General features: G+C 43.0%; 1 protein-coding gene across 1 annotated transcript in view; it reads right to left on the reverse strand.

The window, feature by feature from the left end:
• Window positions 1–26,952, reverse strand: part of LOC114239795 (arylsulfatase I) — a 29,142-nt gene extending 2,190 nt beyond the window's left edge. Inside the window, exons 1-9 of the mRNA XM_089732310.1 lie at window positions 26,794–26,952; window positions 16,917–17,076; window positions 13,836–13,995; window positions 12,530–12,624; window positions 11,645–11,712; window positions 9,832–9,985; window positions 8,519–8,676; window positions 2,793–2,941; window positions 315–457 (exon numbers count right to left, since the gene is read on the reverse strand). Of these exons, the coding sequence (XP_089588436.1) occupies window positions 315–457; window positions 2,793–2,941; window positions 8,519–8,676; window positions 9,832–9,985; window positions 11,645–11,712; window positions 12,530–12,624; window positions 13,836–13,995; window positions 16,917–17,076; window positions 26,794–26,877 (1,171 nt within the window). The 5' untranslated portion in view covers window positions 26,878–26,952. The remainder of the gene's footprint in view (window positions 1–314; window positions 458–2,792; window positions 2,942–8,518; window positions 8,677–9,831; window positions 9,986–11,644; window positions 11,713–12,529; window positions 12,625–13,835; window positions 13,996–16,916; window positions 17,077–26,793) is intronic.
• Window positions 26,953–27,261: the final 309 nt, after the last annotated feature.

The following is a 27,261-nucleotide window of genomic DNA, read 5'->3' on the forward strand; positions in this document are numbered from 1 at the left end:
TGTCGTATATCTCCCCATAACTATGAAAGTTTTATTTAACGTGCATTATTAATCTAATATACAACATTTTACAGTTTGAATATTAAAAGTGTAGGTTAATATGCTTTAGTTTTGGCGGGCTTTCGGTCTACCACAGACTATATTAATGATTTTTTTATTTTATTTTTATTGTAGGCATACGATCGTACGGCATACTTGATGGTGAATGATTACCGTCGCCCATGGACCTCAGCAAAGCCAGGGGCCAAAAAAAAAAAAACTTACTTACCAGACTAAGAAAAACGTGTAAGAAACCAGTAATCATCGAATCCTACCTTTGATTAATTTGTATTTATCAACTGTCAAAGCTGCAATACCCCAGATGTCATCGATATTGTGCAATACAGAGGTGCGCGGAGACTCTCTGTTCTTGGACAACGCGTCCCACTGGTTCACACCGTCCAGGTTCTCAAGGACGCTGCCGAATGATCATCAAATATATTAATGCGTGAGTACCGAAGCCGTTTTTATGAAAAGGGAATGAGACTCATAGGGGAACGAAAGCCACGAATAAATCGAACTAGAGAAATTTACAGGATCAGGCTGAGGCCCACCGGTAACTGTGAAGCCTCAAGCGATAATGATATCTTATTATGTCCTCAAAAATAATCATGTTTCAAAAAACTTTCCCGGTGCCCGGTCCTTTCGGTCGGGTATGTAGCTAGGGGTGAACACGATAAGAGGGCTATAGAATAGAGCCGCTTTTTCTTAGTTGAGTTCTGACGCTGTCTGTAACTAGCGAAAAGGTGTTGCTACAACCACAACTATCAATACACTAGCTTTTGCCCGCGACTTCGTCCGCATGGAATAGTTCACATATAAATGCTTTATTTTAGAACAAATTTGGTTAGCATAAAAAACGTTATAGTGAGCCAACCTTAACATACAGACATAATAATATGCTGTCGTGGACCTTTTTTTAGATCTTTTAAAGGGGAACCATTCTGTCATACATTATTTAAGCGAAACTTTAACCGTTTCTGCAGCGCACGCAGCGGAAGCTCTCAACGGGGAAAAAACCCGATTTTGAAACATTATTTATTGGTGCTCTGCTTGTATTGGTCTTAGCGTGATGTTACATAGCCTATAGCCTTCCTCGATAAATGGCCTATCTAACACTGAAAGAGTTTTTCAAATCGGACCAGTAGTTCCTGAGATTAGCGCGTTCAAACAAACAAGCTCTTCAGCTTTATATTATTAGTATAGATTTACCAAACGAGAATACTCGTGAAACCATAACATGCTAAAGTTGCATCAAAAAGGAGAGCGAAGTAAAACAATGCAAGTCTGAATACCTGAGGTCACCGCCCACCGCACTGTACAGGGTGGGTAGCATCAAAAAGGAGAGCGAAGTAAAGCAATGCAAGTCTGGATACCTGAGGTCACCGCCCGCTGCACTGTACAGGGTGGGTAGCATCAAAAAGTAGAGCGAAGTAAAGCAATGCAAGTCTGAATACCTGAGGTCACCGCCCGCTGCACTGTACAGGGTGGGTAGCATCAAAAAGGAGAGCGAAGTAAAACAATGCAAGTCTGGATACCTGAGGTTACCGCCCGCTGCACTGTACAGGGTGGGTAGCATCAAAAAGGAGAGCGAAGTAAAACAATGCAAGTCTGGATACCTGAGGTCACCGCCCGCCGCACTGTACAGGGTGGGTAGCATCAAAAAGGAGAGCGAAGTAAAGCAATGCAAGTCTGGATACCTGAGGTCACCGCCCGCTGCACTGTACAGGGTGGGTAGCATCAAAAAGTAGAGCGAAGTAAAACAATGCAAGTCTGAATACCTGAGGTCACCGCCCGCTGCACTGTACAGGGTGGGTAGCATCAAAAAGTAGAGCGAAGTAAAACAATGCAAGTCTGGATACCTGAGGTCACCGCCCGCTGCACTGTACAGGGTGGGTAGCATCAAAAAGGAGAGCGAAGTAAAACAATGCAAGTCTGGATACCTGAGGTCACCGCCCGCTGCACTGTACAGGGTGAGTAGCATCAAAAAGTAGAGCGAAGTAAAACAATGCAAGTCTGGATACCTGAGGTCACCGCCCGCTGCACTGTACAGGGTGGGTAGCATCAAAAAGGAGAGCGAAGTAAAACAATGCAAGTCTGAATACCTGAGGTCACCGCCCGCTGCACTGTACAGAGTAGGTAGCATCAAAAAGGAGAGCGAAGTAAAGCAATGCAAGTCTGGATACCTGAGGTCACCGCCCGCTGCACTGTACAGGGTGGGTAGCATCAAAAAGGAGAGCGAAGTAAAACAATGCAAGTCTGGATACCTGAGGTCACCGCCCGCTGCACTGGACAGGGTGGGTAGCATCAAAAAGTAGAGCGAAGTAAAACAATGCAAGTCTGAATACCTGAGGTCACCGCCCGCCGCACTGTACAGGGTGGGTAGCATCAAAAAAGAGAGCGAAGTAAAGCAATGCAAGTCTGGATACCTGAGGTCACCGCCCGCTGCACTGTACAGGGTGGGTAGCATCAAAAAGGAGAGCGAAGTAAAACAATGCAAGTCTGGATACCTGAGGTCACCGCCCGCTGCACTGTACAGGGTGGGTAGCATCAAAAAGTAGAGCGAAGTAAAACAATGCAAGTCTGGATACCTGAGGTCACCGCCCGCTGCACTGTACAGGGTGGGTAGCATCAAAAAGGAGAGCGAAGTAAAACAATGCAAGTCTGGATACCTGAGGTCACCGCCCGCTGCACTGTACAGGGTGGGTAGCATCAAAAAGGAGAGCGAAGTAAAACAATGCAAGTCTGGATACCTGAGGTCACCGCCCGCTGCACTGTACAGGGTGGGTAGCCAATCCGATATATGCATTTTCTGGTACGCCACTCGCGCCTTCGAGTCCAGTAGAGGGCTCCACAGAAACCCGGCCCCTCGGACTCCGCCTTCCCATAATGTGTTCTTTACCTTAAGCAGTAAATAATTAAAGTTTTACTCTCAAACATCCCGCGGTTTGTTCAGTTGTAATGTAGAGATACGAAAAGATAGATATACGAAAAACGGAAGATCTTCCACCGAGCAGGTGTTTTTTTTTATTGCTTAAATGGGTGGTATTAAGTGGTTACTGGAGCCCATAGACATCTACAACGTAAATGCGCCACCCACCTTCAGAAATAAGTTCTAAGGTCTCAGTATAGTTACAACGGCTGCCCCAGCCTTCAAACCGAAACGCACTACTGCTTCACGGCAGAAATAGGCAGGGTACCTACCCGTGCGGATCCACAAGAGGTCCTACCACCAGTAATAAATTGCTCGGCAGACCGACGGTCCGAATGCTGTTGTTCGAAACTTGTATCTGTGCAAGCTTATCTTGAAAATGTCGTGAATGACATTCAGGCATTTGTCAAATATCTTGTGTTATATGATACAATACTATACTACAATTATACTACAATAACAAATTCAGAATTTTTTTGTCCTAATCGCTAGTAGCCTAAGGGGGTTGTTCCAGTTACGTTCGGACGGGCAGGTGAGCTCGCGCTGGTCTACTTGAGAGAGTTTGGTAACACTACGCCTTCAAAGAGCAGTGCTTCGCTGAGTCTACCGTCGGATCGAAATCGCGACCCGCTGAGAGGATACCGCGATACACTCGCTGTGTTGTGTCGAGCTCTTGTTCGACGAGAACGGCGATCGGTGCTGATGGTAGGACGTCTTGTGAGTCCGCACGGGTAGGTACCACCACCCTGCCTATTTCTGTCATGAAGCAGTAATGCGTTTCAATTTGAAGAGTGGGACAGCCGTTGTACTGTTATAAACTAAGACCTGAAAACTCTCGTCTCAAGGTGGGTGGCGGCATTTACGTTGTAGATTTCTATGAGCTCCGGTGACCATTTAACGCCAGGTAGGCCTAGCGCTCGTCCATCCCTATAAGCAATAAAAAAAGCCTAAAAGCACCGGGAATGGATCAAAAGCACCGACAGTGGATCTGACAAGACATGTTTTGGGTGACTGCGGCTTTGCGTGGTCCCGTAGCCTGAGTCGGATATGTAGTAATTAACGGTGCTTTTAGGTACCACAAGCACCGGTCACCGGTCACCGCGAATTAACCACAGACACAGCCCACTGAGTTTCTCGTCGGATCTTCTCAATGGGTTGCGGGTCCAATCGGGTGGTAGAATCTGCGAAGCGCTGCTCTTGCTAGGGCCAGTGTTAGCAACACTCCGGTTTGAGCCCCTTGAGCTCACCTACATGTTAGGCCGAAGCTGAAATAGCCTCTCAAGGCTATCAGCAGAGGTAGGAGAAAAAAAAAGGATATGCAGACAGAGGGGACCACGTTGAGAGGATTATCGTGACGCGTAGCTTTTGAAATAACCGCAAAGTTCTTAATTTGGTAAGTATTTTTATTAATAGGAAAAAACTAGAGAGAGGATTTTTAAAGTAAAGTCTACGGTTTGCAGTGAAACTTCATTTTGTAAAAAAAGGATTAATTTCGTAACAGTAGCAGAATAAGTTTTAAATTTACCCAAAGCAACTTTTTGTACATTGCATTATATTATACTCCACCTTTTATTTATTTATTTAAATAATACTGTAAATAAAATTAAATACATACATAGTGTGAAATTTTTATGCGAAATAAACTAATAAATAAGTAAATAAATAAAATAAAATAATGTACTCTGTATCCTTATTGTCGTGTTTCTTGTAACAGCTGTGTGTACAATATATATTAAATAAATAAATAAATAAATAAGCAACTGTCCACCATTAGCAAAACAAATGAGCAGATATTGAACATTAAATCAAATAACTGATATTAATAACTGCATTTTACAATTATGTATTATTATGAGAAAATAACGAACAAATTACAAGTACCTATGTAGGTACTACGTTAAGTCAACATTACCAACATTACAAAACTCACGTACAAAAAGGTTAAATTTTACGATCGTGTGTTTATTTAGGTGTTGAGATTTTGTTTAATCAGGCTTACATTTCGATATAGCCAAGGATTGTTGGCATAATAATTAGTAATTGTTTAAAAGTAAGTCTTTTTTTTTTTGGTCAGAAGGAAATCGCCGGGCTTCCGCCCTTTTCTGGGGATACTGGGCGGGGTATGTCAGAGTTGAACTGACTAAAACCTCCTGTCGCTCAACAACCAACGTCCAAACCTCGCATGAGACAGAACTCATGACAAGGCAAAGGGGGGAAAGTGAAGCGTTTAGTGCGGAGCACATCTCTCCCATCACCCTCCCCCTCGGGACGCTGGACTGGCGGTCGTCGGCGCCACGACCACCAGCCCTCTCGGTCGGCAGACTGTCCGAAGCCCACCTAGATGGCGCCGGTTAGAGTGGGTTACCCTACGGAATACCCCGCTGGGCCAGAACCAGCGTGGGTCGAGGATAGCCGGCCTTCCATCACCCGGATGCTCTTGCGTAAAACGCGTGCAGAGCAGCTTGCACGTCGTCTTCTTAGGCCCCCCTCGCCGGTCCCCAGACTGACATGTGAGGGGGACCCGAAACACTTAGAGGGCCAGGGCTTGGGCGAGATCCGCCTCCCTGGCCCCCGCTCGACGGCGGCGGGATTGTGCATCTCTCACGCGCTCCGCCGCCTCCTTCTGCGAGATGGTGCACTCGCAGAAGTCGAGAATCGCCTTCTACGACTCGTCGTCGCCGAGCATCGATGCCACAACACTCGGCAACGACAAGTCGGTTCCTATTTTTGCGACGAGGACACGGCGCCACCCCTTCCATGCGGGGCAGGCGACGAGCGTATGCTCTGCCGTGTCCAAGTCGCAACCACAATGGTGGCACTCTGCCGTCGGCTCGGCTGTGATCCGGTGCAGGAACTCACCGAAACAACCATGCCCAGTGAGCACCTGCGTGAGCCGGAAAGTGAGGCGTCCTCTGTCACGATTCACCCAATCCACAAGGACCGGGCGAATCGGCTCGATGGTCCTACGACCAGCCGAAGGATCAGCCAGCCGTCTGGACCATGACTCCAGCACGGACCGCCGAGATTGGGCCCTCCGCGCTCGGACGACACTAGGGCTGGGACGCGCCACGCCCCGGGCACGAAGGTCAGCCCGCCACTTATAGTCAGCGGCGAGCGCCTCCACTTCCAGAACCCAAGGCGGCGTCCCAGCCAGTACACAAGCCGCCTCAAAGGAGATGGTGCGATAACCACGGATGACCCTGACCGCGATGGTGCGTTGCGGCCGTTGCCGCAGCTTCGCCACCCCCACGGCCAGGGACTGGCCCCACACGGGCGCCCCGTATAGGGCCATTGATCGCACCACCCCCGTATAGAGACGGCGCGTCACCCGGTCAGGCCCCCCGACGTTGGACAGAAGCCGGCTTAACGCGCCGGCCACCCCCAATAAACGAGGGACCAGGTTCTGAAAGTGAGCACGGAAGGTCCAACGACTGTCCAGAATGAGGCCGAGGTACTTCAGCTGCACCCCGACCCCGATACGGACGCCTCCAACCACGATATGGGCATCGACAGGTGGCACTCTCCGGGGCCTGTGGAACGACATGGCCTCGGATTTACTGAGCGCCACGTCGAGGCCCAATCTCCTAATTTTGCCGACGACATGCGCCACCCCAGCCGTAGCAAGACGGGCAGACTCAGCAAAACTCCCCTCCCAGGCCACGACCAACGTGTCGTCCGCGTAACAGATTACGCTCAGGCCCGGGAGGAGGGCACCTCTCAGCACCCAGTCATACCCGATATTCCACAAAAGGGGGACGAGCACCGACCCCTGTGGAACACCGCGCACGACCGGGAACCGGTGCAGGATCCCACCGTGTCCGGTACACGTGACCGATCTGTCCTCTAAGTAGGCGAAGGTAGGGGGGCACTCTATGTCGTTCCAGCGCCCCCCCTATCACGGACCAGGGCAGGGTGTTAAACGCATTGGCGATATCGAGCGACACCGCCAAAGCCACCCCACCCCTGGAGACGGCCTCCTCCGAGAGGGTAAAAGTAAGTCTAGGAGTAATGATAAAGGAAATATCTTCCAGCCAGGCTCGCGTAGACCCCCGACAGCGCCTGTGTGCCAAACCCATGAACCGCCCCCTATTTTTACGTAACTTCATGTTTCGATGTATTTTTTTTTAATCACTTACTGCCCGACAGACTTCGTAATGCCTCAATCGATAAATCAAAGACCTAAACTATTGTATAAAATAAACTTAAAACAAACAAAAGGAATTCGTCCGACGGGGGACACGTCAAAGGAAAAACAAAATTGTTATTTTTATTTAATTCCGAGCATTTTCATATTTATTATACATTTTAAACCTTCTCTGGACTTCCACAAATAATTCAAGACCAAAATTAGCCAAATCGGTCCAGCCGTTCTCGAGTTTTAGCGAGACTAACGAACAGCCGTCGTGGCCTAACAGATAAGACGTCCGGTGCATTCGTGTTGAAGAATATTTTGATGTGTAAGTGTAACATATATAACTTCGGAGGCCTTTCTATTGGGTGAGATTGCTCGGTAGACCGATGGGACGGTCCAAATATTGTAGCTCTATATGCTTTAATATAACTATATTTATATAACTTTTACAAGAAGTTAAAAAACTGTTACTAAGCAAATTGAACTTGTTAATTTGAAATTGTCTTTGGTAGGATTCAGGCATCTGTCAAAATATATCTTTTGTTCTATGATGGCTACCGCCTCAGGCCATAGTTCGGTAAACGAACTCATAGCCGCCTTGCTGCTATAAGTATTCATCGAAGCCTGAACATGCTCGCGATTGACGCCTAATTTAATCAGCCTTCAATGATCATTAGAATCTTATTCATAAGAAAAAAACCCTTCCCTCTCAAATACGTAACTCAAAATATCTTCACACCAGGAGAGCATCAAAATAAACCAAAGTAATCCTAATTCAAACAGGCAATTTTTGATACGACTATCTACGAAAATTCATAAACCAAATCTTTCAGTGAGCTCTAATGAACATGAATCGAAGCGCGATATTGTAAAAAAAACAGGGAGAAAGAGAGAGATAGGGAGAGTATTATTTATTGTACACCAAAAAAATAAGCAATGCAAAACATTAAATACAAAAAAGTACAAATGGCGGTCTTATCGCTAAGAGCGATCTCTTCCAGACAACTATCAGGTGGAACAATGATGTTGTTGGCGCCATATATTATTAGGCTGGATAATAACAATGTTAGTTTATATTAATTAAAAGTAATTTATGTAAAATAAATTAATGTCAGAGTCATGTAAAAATCACTAAAAGATGTATTGTGAATATTAAGCCATATTTTGTGAATTGTTTCGCAGTCATTACAATTGTTTGTATAAAAGAAGTTGTAGTTGCTATAACCAACACAAAATGGCTAATTGTGTAAGAACTAAGACGTAGCTTTTTGTAATAAACAACTAATGTTAAACTTTTATAGAATTGTATTTTCATTGTAAAATATCCTATGTGTGAAAACCCTGGCGTAACGCCTACATATATTATAAATTAAATGTGTACAAAAGTTTGAACTGATTATCAAATACGTACTTACTCCTTTGAGCGGGTAGTTAGAGGCTGCGTTATCGTTGAAACCAGCGGCGGGACCTCCGTTATCTGTACTGAAGACAACTATTGAGTTCTCCAAGAGGCCCTGCGTGTGCAGAGCCTTGACCACTTTGCCTACGGACTCGTCCAGTTTCGATAAAACCGCTGAAATTAAAATTGGCGATGCTAATTAAGACTGCCTTTTTATTTAAGCTATCGTTAGTCGTTGTGGCCTAAACGATAAGACGTTCGGTGTATTCGTGGTGAGCGATGTACTGGTGTTCGAATCTAGCAGACTGGTACCAATTTTTGTAATGAAATACGTACTTAACAAATGTTCACGATTGACTTCCACAGTGAAGGAATAACATCGTGTAATAAAAATCAAACCTGCAAAATTATAATTTGCGTAATCACTGGTGGTAGGACCTCTTGTGAGTCCGCATTATGCAAAATATAATTTTTGAGGGTTTCATATTTATGCACGGTGATATTCCTTCACCGTGAAGGTAAATTGTCAACATTTATTAAGTACGTGCTTTATTAGAAAAATTGCCTGCGGGATTCGGATCACTCGATACGAATGTACCGGTTCTCTAACCACGATGATTCAAAAATAAATATTTTATTACTGGTACAAAGTAAATTAAATATACAAAGTTACATAACATAAATAAGTGTTTAATCATTGTTAATGATTATACAGAAAAAACATTTTTTTAATATAAATTTGATTGCAGAAAACAATACCAATTAGGTATTGGAATTTATTTTCATATTGTAGATTACATATATTAATTTATTGATAACAATTGAATTCCGTTTAATGCAATTCGTTTATCTATGGCCGCGATGCAGTGTATTGAATTGTTATACTGATAACCTACATTGAGAAATAAAATATTCATAATAAATGTAGGTACTTTAAATATACGTGGGTAATACGAGCCGTGTGTATCTAAAAGCGATCTTTGTTAAGTATTTGACAATAAGGTACATCCAGATTTTGAATACCAAAAAAACTTGTGGCGACAGTTACGTTAGAAAAAGAAATGTTCGAGAAAAATGAAAATCGCACTAAACACACTTAAAAAAAAAAAAAAAATTTTTACCTTTGCAGGCAGACAAGCATACGGCACACCTGATGGTAAGCGGTTACCGTTGTTCATGGACATCAGCAATGCCAGGGGCAGAGCCAAGCCGCTGCCTACCTTTTGCCTATATACATTGCATTGCAACATTAGGACCAAAATTTTCATTGTCCAAAAACATTTGATGAAGACATTGACCTTGAACAATGATCAAATAAATTCAAATTACCTGCAAATTTCTGCCTGGCAGAGTCGTCGATGTACTTGAAGGCGTCTATCAGCTTCTGCGGGGCGCGGATCGGTTCGTAAGGGTTGCCGCTGTGCACGGCCGAGTGGGCCACCATCAAGAACAGGGGCTCGCTTTTATTGTGAGAATTTACCACCTTCAAAAAACATTTACCATCCATGAATAGCATTCGACTAATTTAGGTCTTTTTGCGATTACGAAAACATAATAAATATTCAGCCCACTGAGTTTCTCACCGGATCTTCTCAGTGGTAGATTCTGCGAAGCACTGCTCTTGCTAGGGTCAGTGTTAGCATCACTCCGGTTTGAGCCCCGTGAGCACACCTACTAGTTAAGGTTACGCTGAAATTGCCTCTCAAGGCTATCGGGTTAGGTAGGAAAAAAAAGAAAAAAAATATATTCATACAGTTCGATTTTTATTAAATGTTATTAAATGTGCTTATTTTTTATTTAATATATTTTGTACACACAGCTGTTAGAAAAGACACGACAATAAGGATACAGAGTACAAGGGCACTACTTATTTCATGTTGAAATCTCTTCCAGTAGGCCCGCAAAAGGATTTTATTTATTTATTTTTATTGCATAGGTGCGTGGACGAGTTCACGGCCCACCTGATGTTAACTGGTTACCCGAGCCCATAGATATCTACAATGTAAATGCCACCACCCACCTTGAGATAATAGTTATAAGGTCTCAGTTTTTATTCTTCAGTATACTGTATTGCAGACCAAAACACAATTAATATTGTCATTACACTACAACCACTTTACAATAGACGGTCTTATCCCTGTAAGCAATCTCTTTCAGACAAACGTTCCTATCTAGAGAATTTCTGAAAAAGCAGGTAGGTAGTTACGGTACAGATATATGTACTATTTAAAAAAACAGCAGATATTTTTTAAATTAAATTTTGTATAAAATTACGCACAACAGCGTCAGCACATGCCAGGAATCGTTGCGATGTAACCAACAGTCTCTGGATTCGAAGAAAGTTCAAACCTTAATAGTCCTAAAGCGCTATGACATGGTCATCATTAAATGACATTTAAATGGCGATCCTCAGAGTATCTGTTGGCTTGGTGGTGTCCCAGGCTTTGCTGTAGCCTACTAACCAAACCTAACTATTTCGTTTAAAGTCGTCGTGGCCTAAGGGATAAGACGTCCGTTGCATTCGTATCTAGCGATGCACCGGTGTTCGAATCCCGCAGGCGGGTACCAATTTTTCTTATACGTACTCAACAAATGTTCACGATTGATTTCCACGGTGAAGGAATAACATCGTGTAATAAAAATGAAACCCGCAAAATTATCGTTTGCGTAATTACTGGTGGTAGGACCTCTTGAAGTCCGCGTGGGTAGGTACCACCACCCTGCCTATTTCTGCCGTGAAGCAGTAATGCGTTTCGGTTTGAAAGCTGGGGCAGCCGTTTTATCTAACTATACTTGGGACCTTAGAACTTATATCTCAAGGTGGGTGGCGCATTTACGTTGTGGATGTCTATGGGCTCCAGTAACAACTTAACACCAGGTGGGCTGTGAGCTTGTCCACTCATCCAAGCAATTAAAAAAACACACACACACAATCGTTTATCTTACGCAAAAGCTTGGGCAGTCTGGTGTAGCAGCTCTGTAGAACAGTTTGTCTTAATGTTTCGCGAATAGCTGCATTAAAGACACTATTATCCAATGAGCTCTTATCACGATTTTTACGATTGATTAGTTCCCATTTATAAAATTATAACTTAAAAACCGTGATAAGAACCCATATTCGATTGTTTAAAAATATACTAACTTTAATAGCTTCGTCGGTGTAGACATCTGTGGCGTAGACACCGAACAAATCGTGAGCTACCTCGAAACCTGAAGGTAAATCAAATTATCCAAATAAAACAGGCACCTGCCTTATATACATATGCATATGTATATAGCGTACATCTGCCTCCGAAGGAGAGCTCAAGGGCAGCTGTTTCCCGAATGCATCTACTACCGGATCAGAAACGCGCTGACGCGCTGACGAGATCCGACGAGAAACTCAGTGGACTGACGTATGGGTTAAGTTTCACATCGTTTCAAAACCATTGAGACTCTAATCTCAGACCTCGAGTTGAACTGAGCAGCTGAAAGTAAATAGTTCTGTACGCCACCTTAAAATACAGTCCTTACCGAGGTCGTCGTGGCCTAAAGGATAAGACGTTCGGTGCATTCGCATCGAGCGATGCACCGGTGTTCGAATCTCGCAGGCGGGTACCAATTTTTTCTAATGAAATATGTACTTAACAAATGTTCACGATTGACTTCCACGGTGAAAGAATAACATCGTGTCATAAAAACCAAACCCGCAAAATTATAATTTGCATCATCACTGGTGGTAGGGCCTCTTGTGAGTCCGCACGGGTAGGTACCACCACCCTGCCTATTTCTGCCGTGAAGCAGTAATACGTTTCGGTTTGAAGGGTGGGACAGCCGTTGTAACTATACCTGAGACCTTAGAACTTACAAGGTGGGTGGCGGCATTTACATTTTAGAAGTCTATGGGCTCCGGTAACCACTTAACACCGGCTGGGACAAGAGAGCTCAGCAAAGTAACAAGAGATACGGTAAGATCCATCTAAGCAAAAAAAAAAAAAACCCAACTACTGTTTAATAATCATCAATCATTAACGTGCTTATGATTTACCTCTCCTGAAGTCGGTTCCCCACGAGCCCTGCTCCATGGTCGTGTGGTCGTACATGTCGATCCTTCCAGTCCAGAAACCGACGTGACTATCGAACCTAATCAAATTGTTTGGAATGATCAAGTAACTGTTGATTAATGTGGTAAAGTCCACTTTTTTTTCTTTTTGTACTTAAGCTTATAATAGCCTTGAGAGGTTATGTCAGCGTAACCAGGCGAGTAGGTGAGCTCACGGGGCTCAAGCCGGGAGTGTTGCTAACACTGGCCCTAGCAAGAGCAGTACTTCGCAGGATCTACCACCGGATCGGAAACATGATCCACTGAGAAGATCCGCCAATAAACTCAGTGGGCTGTGTCTATGGGTTAGTTTAGTCGAGGGCTCGGCGAGGGTGACCGGTGCTTGAGGTACCTAAAAGCACCGTTAATGGGTCGGGGGGATCGTATTGTGAATTCTTAACTTACTTAATCACAGGATTACTAATAATTAGTTTCACTGATAATCAGCTGAATAACTCATTAGTAATTTTTTATGATTAAATAAAGAAATGTAGAGTGAATCAAAATATGTTGTTTTATTCATTGTATCCAGATACATATCCTTGATTCTAACGCTAGCCATTGAAACTGGTCGGCGCGTAACCTTGAACCGCAAAAGTTAGCTTTAATATATCCTGTTTTTTTTTTATTAAATTCCAAAAGAATCGCAACGACAAATTACCGTTACCGATACACCTCAGTATATTAGAATCGACTTAAATTCAACTCAGTCAATTTAAGTGCATTTGTAAGATTGCACGGATATGTAACAGCGAAGTAGGAAGAAGCGTATTAAAGCGTATTTTAATTTGTGTAATTACTGGTGATAGGACCTCTTGTGAGTCCGCACGGGTAGGTACTACCACCCCGCCTATTTCTGCCGTGAAGCAGTAATGCGTTTCGGTTTGAAGAGTAGGGCAGCCGTTGTAACTATACTGAGACCTTAGAACTCATATCTCAGGGTGGGTGGCGCATTTACGTTGTAGATATCTATAGGCTCTAGTAACCACTTAACACCAGGTGGGCTGTGAGCTCGTCCACCCATCTAACCAATAAATAAAAAAGCGGCAAATTAGGAATGTGTTCCGGTCAGTGGACTGAAATGTTATCAATGTATGATAAAAATTATAATTGAGGCTCATATCTTAAGGAATGCGTTTATACTATACGTATATGGACACTGGTAGCCAGTTTACACCAGATGGGATTATTGTTCACCTACCAACGCGATAAAAAAAAAAACAACGCAAAAGCCATAAGGTCTCAAACGCACCCTCGATTCAAAGGCAAATATTCCTTTTTGTAGCTCCCGAGATGCCATTTCCCCACCAAATGCGTTTTATAACCTAAATCCTTTAAATATTGTGGCAGTATTTTCTCGTTGAGGGGTAAACCTCGGGGCTCCGCGCCGTATATTACACCGTGCTGCATACCTAGAAAACAAAAATAAAGATAAAGAAACACAAGTGCCCGTAACTTTTTGGCAACGTCTTTTGAACATAAGGCTTATAATTTCAATGCAGCTTCGAAAGATCCATGAGAATAAACACAAATAAAGTGGGTGTGTTGGGAAATCAAATATCATAGGATAATTGATAGGCACACTTAATTAAATGGTAATTCATGTGGTGAAGAAAATAAGCCGAAAAACTTTCTGCTCGAAATCGTAATGCTGTCTATTTAAAGGGTATTAATTAATGAAGCACCCAGAACTATGCTGTTTATTTAAAAACTCAGAATGCGCAGCAAAGGTAAGCAATTATCATTATCGATGATTTAAAAAGAAATAAGATAATAATTTTTTTTAGAGGATACGGCATAGCGTTGGAAAACACGGGAATTTTTTTTCGGAATTCGACAAAATTAATCTGTTTTAGCTCAAAACTACAGAAGCTTCTCGATGGGTCAGTAGGGTACAATGTGAGCATTATCGCGCTATAGTTTGGTGAGGTGTTAGCTGAGAAGGAATGACTGAGACACATTGTTCTGAAAAAGGCATCAAAACATCAGCCCAGATGTTGCGCGCCGCTTGCCATATTCACTAATATGGCTATTATGGCAAATATTGCTGTTAACTATAATTTGTAATTGTATAAACGCAATAGCACAATAATCAAATGTCTAAGAACAACACCATAGTCGTCCGTGACCACGAAAACTGTAAAGTATCGAGACGTCGGAAATAAGATAACGTAAATTAAAAACCCTATTTTTCGCTAGATTAAGTCGTAGTAGTTTTCATTATGTAGGGGAAAATTTACAAAACGATCATTAGACCTGTCGTGCTGTATGAATCTGAATGTGGGGTGACGAAAGTAAAGCAAGAAAGAGGAGGGCATGCGGCAGAGATGCGAATGTTGAGATGGATGTGTGGAGTGACAAGAATGGCCAAGATAAGGAATGAGTATATCAGAGGAAGTGTGGAAGTAGCCCCGATAGTCAAAAAATTAAAGAGCGAACTGTTAGCGTTGTATGTGCTGCGTAGAGAGAAGATGCATGTGACTAGGAGATGTATGGAAATTATAGTGCAAGGTAGAGGGAGAAGAGGTCGACCTAAGAAGACATGGATGGAGTGTGTGAATGACGATATGAGAGAGAGAGAGGAGTGAGTGTTGAGATGACGGTTGATAGAAGAGAATGGAATAGAAAAATTCGCTGTGCCGAACCCACCTAGTGGGATAAGGTGGAGAAAAAGAAAAAGAAGAGTTATAATTATGTGTAGAACTCGCGAATACCGAATAAAATAATACAGGTACATCATTTTGCATACTGGTAAACTTAGTATTCCATTGAGTATTTGTTTGTTGTAAGTGTTGTAACCCTCGGAAGATATGTCATACCAAAATCATCTTTAACTCCAAGCTTCAGAATTTACATTAGCACATTTAACATAGCAGTGTGTTGTAGATTACGGTTTTAAGTTTCATACGGTTTGAATGAATTTGCAACTTATTCCTAGCACATTCAAGGATCAATTTTTTATAACCTTAATACCGACACTATAATAATATCTCATATGGTTGGATGTTAATGGCGGGAAGTTATTAGTCAAGTAGGGAGCTAACGGTTTATTCAAATCACTCCCCTTTGTATTTCACTCGTAACAGGTGCCAGGCACATACCACGCTAAATGAATTCGAACTTGTCTATTATATGTATACGGTCGTAAGTCCCGCATGGTGGTTACAGTGTCATGACGTCGTGCTGATGTGATGGTGGCCGCTGGACTGGAAAGGGGAATGTGTAGATAAACATTTTTAGACGATTTAGGATAAGCGCGTTTCTCTGGGAATCATTAAAATTGTATTCGATACCAAAGCGCGTGCCTACCGCTCTGGCGGCGGGAAACCGACGTACATATGTGTATATATATAAGAGGTGGTTATTCGAAATTAAAGTAGTGCAGCCAGCTATACAAATAATAAGTATATTCAGGTGCACGCGAGATGCTTATCTGCAAACCATCACTCCTTCATACACAATACTGAATCAAACTAACCAAGTACATAAAAATCATGATTCTTTTAATTTTCATGCAAGTAGGTACACTTTAAGCTGTTTGGACAGAAATAATTTTTCATTGAATCAATATTTTGTGAGGACATTAATCAAAAATTATGTGTGCATATTTATAAAAGAATTCTAAAGATACAAGCAACGTTATTTATCAAAATAACTAATAACTGTCCGGTCATCGTCCTCGTAAACAGTTGACGTCGCTCAAAACACGTCATTTTGGATCCTCCCGATCCACTAACGGTGCTTTTAGGTACCCCAAGCACCGGTCATCGTCTTCGTCGAACCCGTCGCTTGCGATGAAGGGCTCGACGAGAGAATTAACCCGTAGATACAGCCCACTGAGTTTCTCGCCGGATCTTCCCAGTGGGTCGCGTTTTCGATCCGGTGGTTGATTCTTTGAAGCACTGCTCTTGCTAGGGCCAGTGTTAGCAACACTCCCGGTTTGAGCCCTGTGAGCTCACCTACACGTCAAGAAGCTTAAATAGCCTCTCAGGGTTATCAGCATAGGTAGGAAAAAAAAACTAAATACAATTATGAAATAGGTTATTTGGTTAAATGCTGGTTTTTTTTTCGTAAAGCACCGTATTAACAAATGTCATGCAAACAATGTTAACTACTCGTGTTATAAATGCATAAAGCGTGTAAAGGTCAGTCTTAATCTCATTTTATTGTAGGTAGCAATAATTTTGTGATTTTTTTTTAGTCGCAGACTGTAATGATTATTTATAATAATACACAATATATTACAATGTAATGTATTACATTATACATTATAATAATAATAATATTTATATCAACAATAATATTATCATAATATATTACAATGTAAGTTTACCTGTATGTATGGGATATTTCCCAGTCATAAGGGCAGCTCTTGAAGGTGAGCAGATCGGAGACGTGTAGTAGTTATGGAGCATCAGTCCGGAGACACCCAGAGAATCCAAATTAGGGGTCGGAATCTGATTGGAGCCGTGGAAGCCGACATCGTTCCAGCCCTGGATTGTAGACATAATTATGCTCAATGTAAATATAAGAATTTGTAATTGTAGGTGACGGTCAAGCCGCTTGTGTGAAAGTGGGCTACAACTTAACACTTAAACTTGTGCCATTCTAAGAGCTTAAGTTCTCTGTACGTGTTAAGAAAAATATCCACATGCATTACGATAGCGTTACAATAACTGCATAAAGGTCAAATTCATAACTGAGTCGTCTATTATCAAAGGTGGCAATCTGTGCATTTGGACAAAAAAATTTTATTGATATGTCAACACAAATTGATTTTTTAACACTACAAGTCCGACTGGCGGGACTTTTGTGAATTTTCGTGAGTTCGTTGTTCCGGGCTGTTGGCGAAGATGATATAGAAATAATGTTTACGCTGATTCGGTATGAGGTTTTAATATAAAAGCGACACAATGACTAACTAACATAAAATACAAAATGTGTTGAGAATCGTACAGTTAAACTAAGACTCGCAATATTTTACTGGTCGTCGTCGCGCGCGCTGAGGGCGTGTGTTTTCGCGCTCAGAGAGCTCTGTCTCAGCGGGCGGTAAGGCGGCGGCGGGGGCGGTATCGCACGTTCGGAAATTACGTTCCGTTATATCCTCCCCCTCCGAGTCACTAGAACGCCTCGTTGGTGGCTCGGCAGAAACAACAAGGCGGGGCCGTCCACGCAGGCGTCGAGGTTGTACTGGAGCTGAGACCTGACCGGTTTGATTATGATACGGCTTCAAATGAGAAGCATGAAATTTCCCTAAAACCTGCGAATTCAAATCAGTAACCTCATAGGTAGTAGGACTAACGATATTACTAATCTGGTAGGGTCCGTCACGCTTAGGCATGAACTTCTTCGTTCTACCTTTGGCGGCATCACTTAACAAGTGCGTAGAGAGAAGGACTAGATCACCTACTTGGTAACTGGGACCAGATAATCGACTTTTATCGGATTGCAACTTCCTATCATCCTGATGATGTTCAGCCCTATCTCTAATTGAATCCCAATTATCTAAAAATCTACGGAGATACGGAGTAATTTGAGGAAGGAAATTCTCTTTATCTAGTATGCCCCTTAAATCACGCTGCGCGTCGAATGGGGTACGCATTTCTCTGGCAAACATAACCTGAGCGGGACTGGCACCTGTCGTGGCACACGTGGCACTATTCATGGAAAATCGCACGGAAGACAAAAATTTAGGCCATGATCGGTGCTCATTTTTGACCAATATCGAGAGCTGAGTACGTAGGTCCCGGTTCTTCCTTTCAGCAGGATTTGCTTCTGGATGATATAAAGGAATGAGGTTTTGCTTGATGCCAAGAATAAACATGCATTGTTGCATGGTGGCGGAAATAAATTGGACACCGTTGTCTGAGATAATACGGCGTGGGAAACCATATCGAAGGAAGTATTCATTAATGAGTACGGGCGCACAAATTTCAGCAGTGGCTTCTGTCAGAGCGAACAATTCCACCCACCTGGTGGCGGTGTCTTCGACTAGTAGTACCCATTTCTCGCCACGCTCGCCTTCCGGTAAGGGTCCGAAGAGATCGATGGCGAGTACTTCTCCACGCTGATTGAGGACTGGTGTCTGTAGGAGTCCAAAAGGCTTTTGATTGGATGCCTTGTAACGCTGGCACTCTTCACAATTCTTGAGGTAATCTGCAATATACTTGCGCATGCCAACGAAATAATAATTATGACTGATCCGATTAAAGGTCCGCTCCACTCCTTGGTGGCCGGCTGTGGGAGCGTCATGAAATTCTTGCAAAATCTTCTCACGCATAGTAATGGGCACCACGAGCTGAGGTTGATCACTATCCGAATCTGGAAGATAACGGTATAAAACACCTTGGTTCATAAGGTACCCTCTATCCAACCATTGAGTGCTGACCGGTTCGGGGTCTTCAAGACTAGTGATGATTTTGGCAACCTCTGGGTCATCCAACTGCTCCTTACGTAAATCGGCGGAACTTATACGTGGTAAATCGACGATAACATTGCAGACATCACAACTGTCAAGGATGGCATCATCGCACTGAGGACGGCTAAGAGTGTCAGCCACAACATTGGCCTTACCAGGCGTGTATTCGTAGTGAATATCCAGGGCTTGCAATTTCATCGCCCATCTGATGAGACGTCCATTGGGCGTCTTGAGAGTTAAGAGCCACTTGAGAGGCTGATGGTCACTTTTTACATAAACCGGATGTCCATCCAAATAACCACGGAACTTATCGGTTGCCCAAACAACCGCTAAAGCCTCTTTCTCGGTGGTGGTATAATTTTTCTCAGCTGGAATCAACAATCGACTGGCGTACTCGATGGGTTTTTCGTCAATGCCCTCACCTTGCAACAACACAGCCCCTAAGGCATAGTTGCTAGCGTCTGTCCGCAACACAAAAGGCTTATTATAGTCTGCTTGAACTAATATGGGTGCCGAAGTCAACCTATCCTTTAGACACTGGAATGCTTCTTGCTGCTGACTATCCCATCTCCATGACTCGTTTTTACGAGTGAGTTTAGTTAATGGTTGGGCTACTTGCGAAAAATTTGGTATAAACTTTCTGAACCATGAACACGTCTGTAAAAATGACTTTAAATGTTTCAAATTTCTAGGGCTAGCCATTTGTAGGACTGCGTCGACCTTAGAGGGATCCGGCTTGATACCTTCAGGGGTTATCACGTGGCCCAGGTAATTAATCTCTGGACGAGCAAAGAAGCACTTAGCACGATTGGCCCTTAAACCGAATAGACGCAGACGTTCAAATACTTTTCGTAGGTCCTCCAGATGGCTTTCAAAATCCTCAGAAATAATTAATAAATCGTCCAAATAAGCCAGCAGTACAATACCTTGTAAACTAGAGCCAGAACGGAACCGATCGATCAAACGTTGGAACGTGGACGGTGCGTTCTTCAATCCGAATGGCATTCGCGTGAAACGGAACGTCCCAAACGGCGTTATAAATGCAGTTTTATCGCGATCAGCTGGGCGCACCTGGACTTGCCAATAGCCAGCCTTTAGGTCTATTGAAGTCATAAAACAATGACGCTTCGTCAGCTGCAAAAGCTCGTCTATGAGCGGAAGTGGATAATTATCAGTTTTAGTGACAGCATTTAACTTTCGATAGTCGACACAAAATCGGATGCCGTTATCCTTCTTGGGAACTAAGACAGCAGGAGAGGTCCATGCAGACTCGCATTCCTCAATAATACCATCCGCAAGCATTTTGTCAAGTTCAGTTTTCATGACCTCTCTACGTGCAGGTGTGAGGCGATACGGCGGCACTGAGATGGGCGCATGGTCTCCTGTATCAATACGATGTTCAGCGTACGGCGTTGGGTCTCCCCCTGGTCTGAAGATATCCTCGTTGCACTGCAGAAGAGTAGCTAGGCGGTCACGCTCGGGAGGACACAGCATAGTTCCCTCGTCTTCTCTTAAGAAATCAGCAGCAGAACAAGGCGTGAGGTCACTGGGGTACTCGAACTCCAATGGAAAAACTCGTTCAGAACCATGGTAGCGCCATGTCGAAGTATGGAAGTCGATGGCTAAACCAGCTGCTACTAAAAAGTCTACACCCAATAATGTGTCATTATCCTGGGCGTCCGGAAATACGACAAATTCCATGAGAATCATCTTACACGGTAATAACTTCACGTCAAGTGTCGTTGTCAGCATTTGTCGTGTTTGCATTGAACCATCGGCGAGCTTAACACGCATAGAACTACGCACAAAAGGTTGATTATGCTGTTGCAGTAGGGCGTAGAGTGAAGAACCGGCAACAGTTCGCTTGGCTGCGGTGTCGATTAAACCCCTACCTCGGATTCCTAAAATCTCTATACCTAAAATAGGTCGTCGCGCGTCGCCATTTTGCGAAGAAGTTACAGACGAAAAGGTGACAAAACTATCACAATTAAAATTTGTGGTCCCTTTAACCGGTGCACATGTTTCCAGGTTGTGTCCTGAAAAATTTTTGGTCACCCTACTTTTATTATCGAATTCCTGGTTTTGTCCTGAAAAAATCATGGTCGCCCTAGTTGGTAACGGACCACGTGATGGACACTGACGAGAACGTTTCGTTTTCCATTTATGTCTATTATTTACGACGCACTGATTAACACAAAATTCCCTAGGAGATACTGATTTCAATTCGCTAGGTACATGAGTGCGGTTAAAACACTCCCCCTGCTTAACAGGACGAGATAAGTATGTAAACAAAGGCGTATCATCGGAACGCGGCAAATTTGAAACAATTTGTTTATCAACACGTTTATGGGACGAGTTTACATTACATTTACGGGCAAAATTATTATTTACGGGGGGTGTACTTACATTATTACATGATACCAAACTTGGCTGAGCAGTGTGTAGCGATGACTTAACATAATTTGGGCGCTCAGTATGAACACTACTGGATAAACACAAGTCAGGTACAGCCCCAGTAAAACCCATAGGTAAACTTGCCAAATTACTCACCTGGGCGGACGGCTTACCAACAGCTGATGTCTCAGCGGTCGTTGTACTTCGCGATCGCGTTCGCGCTATTTGAATAAAATCGACCGCGCTAAAATTTGAACTACATTTGGAACAATTAGAACGTATGACTCCGCTCGCGCCGCAACCGTAACATTTAATATTATTTACTTTACTAACTACGTTATCGTTACTGTCATTCGCGGTTTGTTTTAATAACAATTTACGACACTGATCACGCGTATGACCGTAACTTTTACAATAAACACAGTATCGACGTTTCTTGGGTTTTTCGGCGGTCGGAGTGGCGTCGGCGTTATCGCCTGACGAACGTTGGCGCGGGGAAACTTCAACAGCGGCCGTAGGTACACGCTGCGTTGCAGGCCGCGGCGGCTCGAGTCGAGCGCGGGCGGCGGCGGCGGCACCCTTTGATGTCTCGGCGACGGCGTTTGAAGTATACGCTTCTTTCGTAGAATCCTCAATACTTCGTGCTTTTTGCAGGAGAACATTGAAACTGGTGATTTCCTCTCTACGAAGGCGTTTACGAATTTTATGATGCAGTAATCCGTATATCATATCGAGCTCCACTTTTTCACATAAGTCGCCTCGAGGTAGCTTCGCGAGGAGTGCTCGAGCCCTGGCGACAAACAGGTCGGTTTTCTCCATAGGCTGCTGGCCGTCTGCGAATAGGTCGACATAAATTCTGTGGGGTGGGCGGCGATCACCAAAAGCACTTCGTAGATTTGAGATGACGTCTTCCCATGTAGAAACTTGATGCTTGATACCCTGCCACCAGGTAGCGGCGGTGTGCGTCAGCAACATGGAAATACCTTTTACGGCTACGTCATCGGGAACATTGGCGGCGTCTCTGTACGATTCTATTGCGTCGATAAAACCTTCTACTGACTCGTCTGCGCGTCCGCTGAATACATATTTGCAGCGGCTGAAGTTGTTGGCGGGCCGATGGTCGAATGTAGGAGTCGCCGACTGCCTGACGCTATCTAACAGCTCCCGGAACGCGTCTAGCTGCGTTCGTTGAAGGGTGTCGATCAGCATGGTGATGTCTTCCGGGCGGAAGCAAACACTGGCGGGCGGCGCGTCACTCGACGGCGCGTGGGGCGGCGACGCGGCTCTCGCGTCGCGCTCCTCGGAATTGGGCATCTTCTTCGGCGGCATTATTTGACGACGGTTTAGTCGGTAAAGTCAGGAAAACACAAATCGTTCATGTAGGCACAATACTTTCATATATCACTTCACAGCTAAACGTTCGGGCGCCATTTTTAACACTACAAGTCCGACTGGCGGGACTTTTGTGAATTTTCGTGAGTTCGTTGTTCCGGGCTGTTGGCGAAGATGATATAGAAATAATGTTTACGCTGATTCGGTATGAGGTTTTAATATAAAAGCGACACAATGACTAACTAACATAAAATACAAAATGTGTTGAGAATCGTACAGTTAAACTAAGACTCGCAATATTTTACTGGTCGTGGTCGCGCGCGCTGAGGGCGTGTGTTTTCGCGCTCAGAGAGCTCTGTCTCAGCGGGCGGTAAGGCGGCGGCGGGGGCGGTATCGCACGTTCGGAAATTACGTTCCGTTATAATTTGAATATAATCGTCTCCTTCAAAGAATACGGTTCAAAACCTGCATTAAATAAAGGTTAATACTTAACCTGTTAGTTATCTAAGATGTCGTTCAGAAGAGTTTTGTGACTGCCAATGGAATACAAAGTCAATAATTCGTTTTTCTGATTTACCAATCATTGTCCAAAAGTCAGATTGCCGCCTTTGATAATAGTCGACTCAACTGTTTGACTTTAATTAACTATTTATTCATATGTAGACACTCCGATCAAATCTTGTTGAATATAATACATTATAAGTACAAGGTACGGTGGTGATTGTAGTATTTTGATTGTGATTCGAAAACTGTATTTCGACGCCTGTTACAGCCGTGAAGCAGTAATGCGTTTCGGTTTGAAGGGTGGGGCAGCCGTTGTAATTGTACTGAGACCTTAGAACTCATATCTCAAGGTGGGTGGCGGCATTTAAGTTGTGATGTCTATCGGCTCCAGTAACCACTTAACACCAGGTGGGCTGTGAGCTCGTCCACCAACCTATGCAGTAAAAAAAATAAAAAAACTGTATACGACGAAAGTTTTCCGGCTAGGTGAAGTAATCGGTAATAGTAGTAAATAGGTAGTAATAGGTTCCGTACTTAATAGAAGAATCAGTGTGCTTAGTAGGAGTTTTTTATCGTTCTCGATCGCGTAAAAGTTAACTCGAATTTGTATGGAGTTGGAACAGCAGTTGGAATCCTTTTTTTTATTGCCCTTGTAGACAGACGAGCATACGGCCCATCTGATGGTGAGTGGTTACCGTCGCCCATGGACTTCAGCAATGCCAGAGGCAGAGCTACGACGCTGTCTACCGCTTAATACTCTCCACAAGCCTCGTTTGAAGAAGGACATGTCATAGCGCTCGGGAAACACCATTTACGGATACCCGGTCGAGGGGGTAACGGACCGGGTTATGTCGGACTCCGGCGCCTCCTGGAGGAAGAGAGAAGAGAAGGACCGAGGTGGAACAGCAGCCTTAGCGGCGAACGAAGGGAAGAAACTCGCAGAAAGAAGCACACAAGGCTAAGGATTGGCTTGCTTGTGCTTGATTATATATTATGATGTCCTTAACATTATTTATCGATTACAGTGTCTGACGATTTTTTTAATTATTTTTCCTTTCCTCAAAAATTAGTTATTGGGCCTGTATTCTACGGACCGCCGTTCTGCGCGCTTTTTTGTACTGCCTACGCTATCTAATTAAACGAGAGTAGTTTATTTTCCTGTCTGCCAAACAAAACAGTTTGGCAAAAAAGGGACCGCTTCGCACGAATAATAGGGACTAGAGGTCCTGCAGTAGTTGAAATTCGACTATAATTAATTGGAATTGTCAGTTTGTACACTATTATGACTGTATTTTATACTTCTATAATCACAAATTTCGCCAAGACTACACTATAAAAATATTAACAAAGACAAACCATATTCTATTCTCAATTTGACAACAGGCGTCAAGAACAAAAGTTTGACAATAAATAGTGTGTAAATAGTGCGTCAAATACACGGTATGTAGTGTGTGTAATGATTTCTTTATTGATTTAATGTATCTTTTATGCATTATTTTAAAAAAATATTGGCATTGTGCACTTCTTCTCTATACTCTCTATAAGTGTGGAAAATTTCATACTCCTCCGTCCGCGCAATTTTCGTAAAAAGGCATACAAAGTTTTTGCTTCACGTATTAATATATAGATGTAGTAGAAGTCGTAACTCGATACTGTAGCCGAACCCTAGCTATTGATAAATTAGCGGAATTTCGACGGCTCATTTCGGGGTTAACGACTGCTATTTCTAAATGGTTTTTGTAAGTATAATTTTAGTAGTTTGTTCAATTTTAGTTAGGTACTGATCGGATCGATTCCTAGAGATTCTTAAAAAAGTCGTTTTAAAAAAAATTCAACATATTCAAATTGGACACAGTTAACTTACCACGTACGAAATAGCGTGTGCCATCAACGAAAAATGGGATTTAGTCACGGGTTTCAGTAAAATATGCTAAATAGATATCTACGTATTTCGTCAACCACAAACATACATACATATATCTATCTGTTTTTTTTTATTGCTTAGTTGAATGGACGAACTCACAGGCCACCTGGTGTTAAGTGGTTACTGGAGCCCATAGACATCTACAACGTAAATGCGCCACCCACCTTGAGATATAAGTTCTAAGATCTCAGCATAGTTACAACGGCTACCCCACCCTTCAAACCGAAACGCATTACTGCTTCACGGCAGAAATAGGCAGGGTGGTGGTACCTACCCGCGCGGACTCACAAGAAGTCCTACCACCAGTAAAATTACAAGAAGAAGAAGTGTTAAGAATTACACTTATGTTTTTATATAAAATATATAAACGGTTTGAAATTTTGTTACGTATTGTTTTAAACATTCACGGCCATTTACGTTACATACTAACAATAATTTAACGGGTACTAGAACGTAGTTCGAAAGGTTTTTCTCGTTTAATGAGTTCTAGATATTGCAACGCTGTTTTAAGCGCCATAAAACCTTGGTAAAAAAACCTATTAAATAATGGTGTGAGCAATATTGAAATGTTGTGCTTTGGGCGGGTTACATGTAAATAAGATTTTAATAATTGACATTTCAAAATTTATGGCTTTATGGTCATAGCACTAGCAAGAAAGCCCGGCAATATTTACTAAACCAAAAAAACACAAAAGAAAATGATTTGGAGATGGTCACAACGAAGCATGCCCTGAGTTATATTGTATTATCTATATAAATTTAAAGTTGCGAAAATTGTAGCGAAAGCTCGCCCTTGGTCGAAATTGTAAAAACGTTTCTAGAGGAGCCCGCGAGCTACCAACTCAAAATTAATAGTGTACTACCACTTTTGGCCACTGGCTCCATTCTCATTGGAAGGCTGTGGGCCAATGCAGGCAGCACCAATCTGCCTCTTTATGCTACTAAGTAATCATGTATTCTAGTCCGAAATGTGGGACAGACTGGTGGTAGGACCTCTTTGAGAGTCCGCGCGGGTAGGTACCACCACCCTGCCTATTTCTGCCGTGAAGCAGTAATGCGTTTCGGTTTGAAGGGTGGGGCAGCCTCTGTAATTATACCAGGTGGGCTGTGAGCTCGTCCACCCATCTAAGCAATAAAAAAAAAAGTTGCTATAAAAGGACTAAGGGCACTACTTATAACCAGATAGGTCGAGAGCAATAAAAACATCTAAGCATAGCTTGTCTTAAGTAAGTATTGAACGAATCCGTAATCTACAACAAAGCTGCTTTGCCCCGCCTCACAGGAGACCGCAGGACGTTGAACCGCGCGTCAGCTGATTTTAAAAACATTGTATCTTTGGCATGGCATAATATATTATTTCGATAGCGGCTTTTACAATGTTATTGTTTTTGTGATCAACAGCACTGCATGTCTTCATTTCGGGCACGGTTCTCGTTCACACGGTGAGATCGTATAGTCTTTTACATTGCTTAGAAATTATTACTACTAATGCGAGCAATAGAAATTATTGAATCTAATTAAAATACTTTAAAAAAGCAAAGATTTTTACAAGTAATATTTTTTTAACAATACACACACACATTTTTTTGTAAAAACGAACGTATAAAACGATTCACATAAAATAAAATAAAAACTCACAAGATCGTCCGCCAAAAAGAAAATTATATTAGGTCTAGTAGCCGACGCGACACCCAATATCAGAATCAGCACTAACCACGACATCTCTTCACAGAAACGAATCAGTGAATGACTGACGACCGATATACGTTCGAGTATATCATACTGCTTTGTATTTACAACTAGCGACCCGCCCTCGCTTCGCTTCGGAAACATTAAATTTTATTATTGAATAGGCGAGTCCCGCCATGTTGCGCGCGGTACGACAATAACTGCGGGTGACGCCGCGGGGCGAAGCTAGTCTAAAAAAAAGCCTAAGTTACTCCTTTCAATAATAGGTAGCTGATGATCAGCTACCTATTATTGAAAGTTTCATCAAAATCGGTCCAACCGTTCCAGAGATTAGCCGGAACAAACAGACAGATAGACAGTCAGACAAAAATAGTAAAAAATGTTATTTTAGTGTATATACTGTATATATATTCATAT

The sequence above is a fragment of the Bombyx mandarina genome, chromosome 13 (assembly GCF_030267445.1).
Source record: "Bombyx mandarina strain Sakado chromosome 13, ASM3026744v2".
Taxonomy (NCBI): Eukaryota; Metazoa; Arthropoda; class Insecta; order Lepidoptera; family Bombycidae; genus Bombyx; species Bombyx mandarina.